General features: G+C 41.4%; 1 protein-coding gene across 2 annotated transcripts; it reads right to left on the reverse strand.

The window, feature by feature from the left end:
* Nucleotides 1-485: 485 nt before the first annotated feature.
* LOC109177590 (uncharacterized protein At2g39910) lies at nt 486-4,368 on the reverse strand. Of its 2 annotated transcripts, XM_019326978.1 has the most exons (8): nt 3,657-4,356; nt 3,377-3,463; nt 2,760-2,953; nt 2,405-2,600; nt 2,142-2,206; nt 1,587-1,688; nt 1,323-1,422; nt 486-830 (listed from the first exon to the last, which is right to left on the reverse strand). In XM_019326978.1, the coding sequence occupies exons 1-8, from the start codon at nt 4,323-4,325 to the stop codon at nt 816-818; spliced, it is 1,428 nt and encodes a 475-aa protein (XP_019182523.1). In that variant the 5' UTR covers nt 4,326-4,356; the 3' UTR covers nt 486-815. The 2 variants fall into 2 exon arrangements, with proteins under 2 accessions (XP_019182523.1, XP_019182524.1); XM_019326979.1 differs by lacking the exons at nt 486-830; nt 1,323-1,422 and having other exon boundaries at nt 1,430-1,688; nt 3,657-4,191; nt 4,266-4,368.
* Between the last annotated feature and the right edge of the window lie 3,342 nt (nt 4,369-7,710).

A 7,710-nucleotide genomic window follows, 5' to 3' on the forward strand; every position in this document is an offset into this window, starting at 1 on the left:
TGGAGGGGGACTATCAGTCCAAACTCTATAACTCAACTAATAACCCGAAACTCTAGCTATAGAATGAGCAACAAAATTAACCAAACGTTTAATAGAAGTAACACGAAATATATCAAAATGTCCCCTCACACATTGGAACGTAAAATGTATTATAGGGAAAATTAAAATTTATGCCCCTAATAAATATGTCAATTATCAATGTTACTCCTGAATTATTAGTCGTGTAAATGTTGCTTCACAATTTTCAAAACTGACTTATATCTATCAAGTGTTTGTGAAATGACTGAGAAGGGCAATGGCACTATGGCAGAGGGCAGCACTGGGGTACAAGACGCTCAAGTACTTCTCAAGTTCATGGAGTATCAATCACCACAAATTCTCACAGATTTTGAAGATAAGTATCCTTGCAATGCTAATGCTAATGTAACATGCATAGTTGCTTGCACCTTACATTTTTCACTTCAAAGAACACATTGCACAAAGGGGAATGAGAAACCGAATAGTGAGAGGAGAAGGCACTAATAAGTAGTACATAAATACTCAATGTACAGTTATGGGACATGAAGTGCGAAATTTGATATTACAAGCTAGGTGTGTGAAACTAGAATGCAATATAAGCTTGTGTTCCTTACTCCATGTACAAAATTGTCTGGTGGATGATGAGTCTTGACAATGAATTTGTTTCGTTTCTATGAAACGCTTAAAACACTTTTTTTTTTTTTTTTTGTAGCACTTGAATTGACCCGTCGGTGTGTGTGATCTTCAATCTTTTTAGCTACCATGTTCACAGTTGAAAAGGTGAAACAATTTCTGGGTCATTGAACAGCAGCCTGTAAATACAAAAGCAAGCTGCAGGTCAGAGAACAAATTATCCAAGTGTAAAGGCCAATTTCCATGAAGCTAAGTACTGTGATATTTACCCTCCTTCATTCCCTTCAGTACAAGGGAAGCAATTCCTCATATTACAACTTCATGATTAGAGAAGCCTCTACTGAAAGCACGTAAGCTTTTTTCATAAAGTTGCTTTAAGAGATCCGTGTAGCACTATATGTCTATATAATGTTCGGAGTGAACTGTTCTACTTAAAGAGTAAGAAAATTGGATGTGTCAGCTATTGTTGCCACATGCTCAATTCAAATAACCCTTCATTTCAATCTAAACGAATTCCATTTCTCCACTCAATATAAACACCTAAATCCATTTTTTTTTAAAGTGGGGTAGGCTAAATGGATATTTCGGCAGTCAATGCTGTGATGAAACATGAAAAAGAAAACTCGATTGTATATTTGTATCCAAAGAATTTCTATTTGGAGGGACTTTACCATTCCATTATGTCTTCCAGTAAAGGAATGGTGGAAAGCAGTCAAATCTGGATCAGTCTTGTGCTTGTCCCAAGCCGCTTCAAACTGTGAACCCTTAGATCTTTGGAGCCAAGGGGAACAGAGAAAATTAAAAATTAAAAAAAAAAAAATTTAAAAAAAAAAAAAAAAAAAGAAGAGAGAGAAGAAGCACAGCAAGTATGAATTAAAGAATATGGGCAAAGCATAATATAGATGTGAAAAGCGTAGGGAGATGCCAGTAAGTACTGATGCATCAACGTTAGTATCTGAATAATAAGTGATCTGATATCTTCACGAGCAGTTCTCATTGCTGCTTCCTTGTATAGAGCGACAAGCTCATCCACTAATCTGCAAGCCACACGTGCATGACCATTAATAAAATAGTTCAATAATTACCTCTGTAATAAATCTGAGAAGGAAGTCTGCATTCACCAAATAGTGCACCTTATGTGTGAAAACATATGGGAGTGATGTATTTGGCTCATTTAGTATAAAAAATAATAACATACCACAACATATATCCAAGATAATGAAAATATAATTGAAGACAAGAAACGTATATATTAAAACTTTGTATACCTAGATAACAAGAAAGCAATTATCTATCATCTTTTCATATTACCAAACAATCTACATCACTAAGTTGAACTTAAACAGAAATTCTCTTTTTGTCGACAGACTAAAATTTGGGTAAAGCATTCTTCAAGCCAAAATTATGATTGTGGAAATTGTTTTCCTTCAAAACAATGTTGAAATAACTTATCTAAATGCCAAAGATTAATAGTGATTATTAAATTTAACCTTTCAGTGTATGGTGAATTCCTTATCCACGTCAATCTCAGAACTGTTTTGATACGTTCCAGAACCTGAAAGCAACGGACCGAAATTAGCATCGACATAAATACCTTAATATTAATAAAGATGGCAGAGATCTATAATATGTTCAGATCTTGCAAGTCATATATTTACTCTCAGTCTGTTACAGTATATTACTAATAAGAGGCGTCCATGAAAAGTGATCATGCCTAACTGCTATTGTACGAATAAATGCAGTGACTTCTTACCAGTAGAACAGTGTCATCATCGTTGGCGTGCATCCATCGAAAGAACAGAGGAAAAAGACGCCTGAAATGAGATAGCAGTACAAGACCAACCCCATTGAACAGTGGCTCAATGTGTTTAAGCCACGCAATACGACGCTCCTTATTTTTAGGCTGCCTTTCCAAGTGACTCAACATCTCATTCAGTAGTTTTTCATACCTTTATAAAATATGAAAACTAAATAAGATAAACTACAGAGCTAAATCTTCTAATCCACCATGATATGATGAGAGGCATCTGGAATTTGAAAATGCGTGCAACTTTGATACAAATATAAATATGTATTCATATAACACAAGCTAGGTACAAAAACTCTACCATATGCTCCGAGGATTACTTTTCTGGGTGGAAGTCACCATGAGCACTGACATTTCAACCACGTATTGCCATATTTCATCATCTGATGAAGCAATATTTTGGCAACAAGCATCAAGAATTACTTCATCAAACCAACTGATCTCAGCAGCATTCACATTTTTTGAGAGATGGATGAAGCTAATCATGCCCTGCCCCTGAAACAAGAAGTTGATACAAACTGCATTGAATATCATTGAGAAAATAATGGTGAGTATATCATTAATGAATGCCTGAAAATAGCACATAGTATACGCCTAATTAGTACAGGTAAAATAATCTGAAATTCAAATGGTTAATTCTAGCCTGTGACTGATTACACTCATTTTTAAGTACTTTTGGAACCAAAGGATAGAGGAAAAACAACCCCAGAAAGTGGAGAGCTAGGAAAGCAGTGACTCAAAACACATGCCTTTATAAAATTTAGTTCTCTCCAGAAAATTCTCAGATTCTATTTCTGTTGCCCACTGCATGCTTCCTCTCTTTTACATTATTTTCTAATACATCACACTGGCATTTATACTTCAAAGGGTAACCAACAATTTTACAGGTCAAATGATCAAAGAGACAAAGAATCTTACTTTAACTTGTTGTGACCAGTGATCAAGGGCCGTCAGGCCACAAGGAATCACCAAAGAGCAAACCTTTCCCAAATATGGATAGTTCACCTATAAACATTGTCACAAGCCTTTAAACAAATTCAAATCAGAAGTTGGAATTAATTAGAAAACAAAAACAAACAAACAAAAAATCATTAATTTTAGAAAGACTAACCTTGGTAACAGGACTTTCAACTAAATCAAATGAAAATTGGGTAATAATAAGAGAGAGAGAGAAATCAAAATTTTGAGAGAGACGAACCTGTGTAACAAACCATTTGAACTGGTGAGCGGCAACAATTGCATAAGCCACCGGAGTTCTGGCGCTAGCAGCCGAAAACTCATCAGTATCAATCGACTTATCAATCGCACTCTCCTTAATTCTATCCTTAAGCGAAGGCAAAACCCGAGGCATTAACTCAACCAGTAACCTCACGTCATTCGGCATAAACTTCAAATCAAACTCGAATTCCCCAACTTTCATAGACTCTGTCGCGCCAAAACAGCTCGAATAGGCTTCCGCAAGCTCCCTGAAGGCCGTGACAGCGGCGACAGATAGTGAATTTGGGACCCACAGGAGCTCACTGTAAGTGGACTCCGAGGCGGCAGCCAACGCCGCACAGCATAGCACAAAGTCACTGATTTTGGCTTTGGTTTCGACGTCGGAGATCTCGGAGTCCAGAGGAGAGCTCCGGCGAGGAAGAAGGGACTCGAGAGTGGACTTAATGTTGACATTGGAGCCTTCCGGAGGAGTATAGGTTGCTGGGGAGAGAAAATCTCCTATTCGTTCCGATAGTCTGGCATGGATACAAGGAGTAGATGATTGAATGAGTGTAATGAGAGAGAAAGCGAGAGGAGAGATTGAGCTTACTGAAAGAGGTGATGAGAGAGAGGCTTCGACATTGCTGGACCCGTTTAAGCTTCGTTTCATCGGTGGCGGGTGAAGCGGGGAAAGTGCATAGAAAGTATTCGTATGTTGGGCCTCCGTTAATATGTAGGCCCTATACAAAGCTAATACATAAGTATACGAGTATATCATCACAAATCTATGATTATGAATTACATGACAATGCCCGCATGGGTAGCTCAACTGGCCATAGAGGTAAAATTTTGGAATAATGACCAGGGATCGAGTCTCACCAACGGCAGTGTAGGAGCAACCTCTCAAAGTGAGGGGGGCTTCTTGTGAGCAGTGAGCACCGGTCTAGCCTTTATGGTTCATGTTCAGTTGAGTCACCATGATTTACATCCTCCAAATGCTCTGTCGGGCCGGCATGATTTACATCCTCCAAATGCTCTGTCGGGCCGGGATGTGGGGGGCCATGTTCAGTTGAGTCACCATGCAGTGAGCACCGGTCTAGCCTCTATGGTTCATGTTCAGTTGAGTCACCATGATTTACATCCTTCCAAATGCTTTGTCGGGCCGGGATGTGGGGGGCCATGTTCAGTTGAGTCACCGGTCTAGCCTCTATGGGTGTGGGGGGCCATGTTCAGTTGAGTCACCATGCAGTGAGCACCGGTCTAGCCTCTATGGTTCATGTTCAGTTGAGTTACCATGATTTACATCCTCCCGAATGCTCTGGCGGGCCGGGGTGTGGGGGGCCATAACAATATTAGGATTGGGGTTCAGCCTTTTAGAATAATGAATTACATGACAATTAATCAATAACTACACAACCAAAATTCATAAATATTTAACAATCAATAGCAAAACATAAGTTACATAACCAAGTAATCTCATAAATATTTAACTATCAACCTTTAACAATCAATAGCAAAACATAAACAAAGTAACATCTACCGACTACGATTAAATATTAATATAATATTTAGGAGAAGAAGATATATTAATTAGTCTTTAACAATCAATAGCAAAACATAAATAAAGTAACACCTACCGACTACGATTAAATATTAATATAATATTTAGGAGAAGAAGATATATTAATATAATACGGAGTATAACAAATTAATACAGAGTATTTAATAGTAGAATAACAAAGTTGCAGAATGCAGACACATCTTCCGTCCACCGCCATAAGGCTGCAGGGGGCAGCAGTTGGCCACTGTAGGCCGCAGCAGCCACAACAAGCCAAAGCCCGCCGCAGCCTCCACCACTCCAAACTCCAGTCGACAGTTTAAAGATACAAACATATAGTATCAGAAATTCAGACTATCAGTGTATATCACTAACCTATTGTCGCCGCTCGCCAGAGATTGACGCCAGTTGCTGGAGATAGGATGAAGTCGTCGCGGTCAGTCGATTGTCCACTTGTCCCTATGTTGCTGCGTGGAATAGAAATATAGAATATGAAATTGAGGGGTAGTTTACTAACTGAAAATTTTTGAAAAATAGAGAACATAAAACATGTTTATTAGCACGGTTTCCTCTTTTGAAAACTGAAAATAATTTTTAGAAATTTCTGAAAAACTGGAACACTCTTAAAAACTATTTTCTAAATGAAAAACAGAATCATCTATCATCAATTTAGTTATATGTCACTATAACCACTGACGGTAAAAACGTTACCGGTAATAATATTAGAATAACAAATGATGTGACAAAGTAACAATAGACGTAACAATAGTTGTATTGCCTTTTGTCTCAGTATAGAAAGTACAGTGTGTCCTTGTCCAGAGTATTGAACGTGTCCCCTGCTCAGCTGAGGGAAGTTCTATTTATGCTAGGTCCTAACGGTAACAACATGAAGAGACATCTTTGGGGAGCTGAGCTAACGGCAAGAATATGAAGAGTCATGAATGAGGCGTTGAGGCTTTAACTCTCTCTCATCAATGGTGGCATCAAAGGTGGCTTCAATGACCATAAATGTGACACCTGTTGGATTCTAACAGTTGGAATTCTGCCCGTTGGGTTCCCATGTGATGCTGAGTCAGATGCTCATTTGTGATCCGGGTCGGGTGCCAGCCCTATTATCCTGTCACCAGTCCCCCCTACTCCTGAGTCAACGGATGTGTTTGAGTTGACTTGGGAGTAAGGCTGAATCTATCTTGATCCTGTGTAGAATCCTGCTTGATTTAGGATATGTGATTTTATTTGATCCTGCGTATGTGATTTTATATATATATATATATTTTAATCACATATAATTTTATTTTATTTCTTATGCTAGCCGAGATAGGCTTTGGCCTAGGTTGGCGGAGGTGCGTGCCTCTGGCCGAGGCGTCGCCTCGACCGATCGTGGCCGAGGCGTGCGCCTCGACCGATCGTGGCCGAGGCGTGCGCCTCGATCGATCTTGGCCGAGGCGTCGCTTCGACTGATCGTGGCCGAGGCGTCGCCTCGACTGATCGTGGCCGAGGCGTCGCCTCGACCGATCGTGGCCGAGGCGTGCGCTTCGACTGATCGTGGCCGAGGCGTCGCCTCGACCGATCGTGGCCGAGGCGTCGCCTCGGCTGACCGTGGCCGAGGCGTCGCCTCGACCGATCGTGGCCGAGGCGTCGCCTCGACCGACCGTGGCCGAGGCGTGCGCCTCGACCGATCGTGGCCGTGGCGTGGCCTCGACCGATCGTGGCCGAGGCGTCGCCTCGACCGACCGTGGCCGAGGCGTGCGCCTCGGCCGAACCATGGCCGAGGTGTGCGCCTCGGCTAACCATTGGCCGAGGCGCACCTCGGTCAGACTGTGGCCGAGGCGGGCTCCTCGGCCGAACTAGCCTCGGCCATCCGAGTCGAGTCACGTCTCGGCCAACCTGTGGCCGGGGCGTGCGACTCGTTCTTTTTTTTTTTTTTTTTTTTTTTTTTTTTTTTGTGGAAACAACATGGGCGCACCACAAGCACGAGATACTATTCCAAAAGATTTCAGAATGCAAAGCGGGCGGGCCGCGATTACCAAACACTAGTCCCAAACGACTACTAGAATATTAAGGAAAATACTTAATCAAATGTTCCTAGCTCCATACCCGATTGATTATCTTTACAGATGGTGTGGACTTATGGATCATTTCTGCCAATCTTTTTGCATGCTTTAACGTAACAACTGCGGGCTGCTCGCTGGTTTCCTCTGACGACCCTTATCCCATTCGGAGTAGGGAACTTCATACACAAGTGTTCCACCGACACTATGGCCTTGAGGTCCTCCAGTGCCGGCCTCCCCAAAATGATGTTGTGCGCACAAGTGAGTCTTACCACGATGAATTTCATGTCAAGTTTGCGAATGTTAGGGCTCGTGCCTATCTCCACTGGTAAGGCCACCGACCCCCCCGTCTCCACTGAATCACCCGTAAATCCAGAGAGTGGGGTACGTACTTCTTTGAGCTGGTTCCTAGGTATCCCCAACTTAGTGAAGGCATCGTAATACAT

Source organism: Ipomoea nil, unplaced genomic scaffold (assembly GCF_001879475.1).
Source record: "Ipomoea nil cultivar Tokyo-kokei standard unplaced genomic scaffold, Asagao_1.1 scaffold0805, whole genome shotgun sequence".
NCBI classification, from domain to species: Eukaryota; Viridiplantae; Streptophyta; class Magnoliopsida; order Solanales; family Convolvulaceae; genus Ipomoea; species Ipomoea nil.

What these genes read in the sequence shown, in the direction of transcription:
- LOC109177590 (XM_019326978.1), bottom strand. Translation starts at nt 4,325, where the DNA reads ATGAAACGAAGCTTAAACGGGTCCAGCAATGTCGAAGCCTCTCTCTCA. An exon ending in TCAAATGGTTTGTTACACAG is followed by an intron (nt 3,464 to 3,656) that starts GTTCGTCTCTCT and finishes CAATGTTTATAG; the next exon opens with GTGAACTATCCATATTTGGG. An exon ending in AGTAATCCTCGGAGCATATG is followed by an intron (nt 2,601 to 2,759) that starts GTAGAGTTTTTG and finishes TATTTTATAAAG; the next exon opens with GTATGAAAAACTACTGAATG.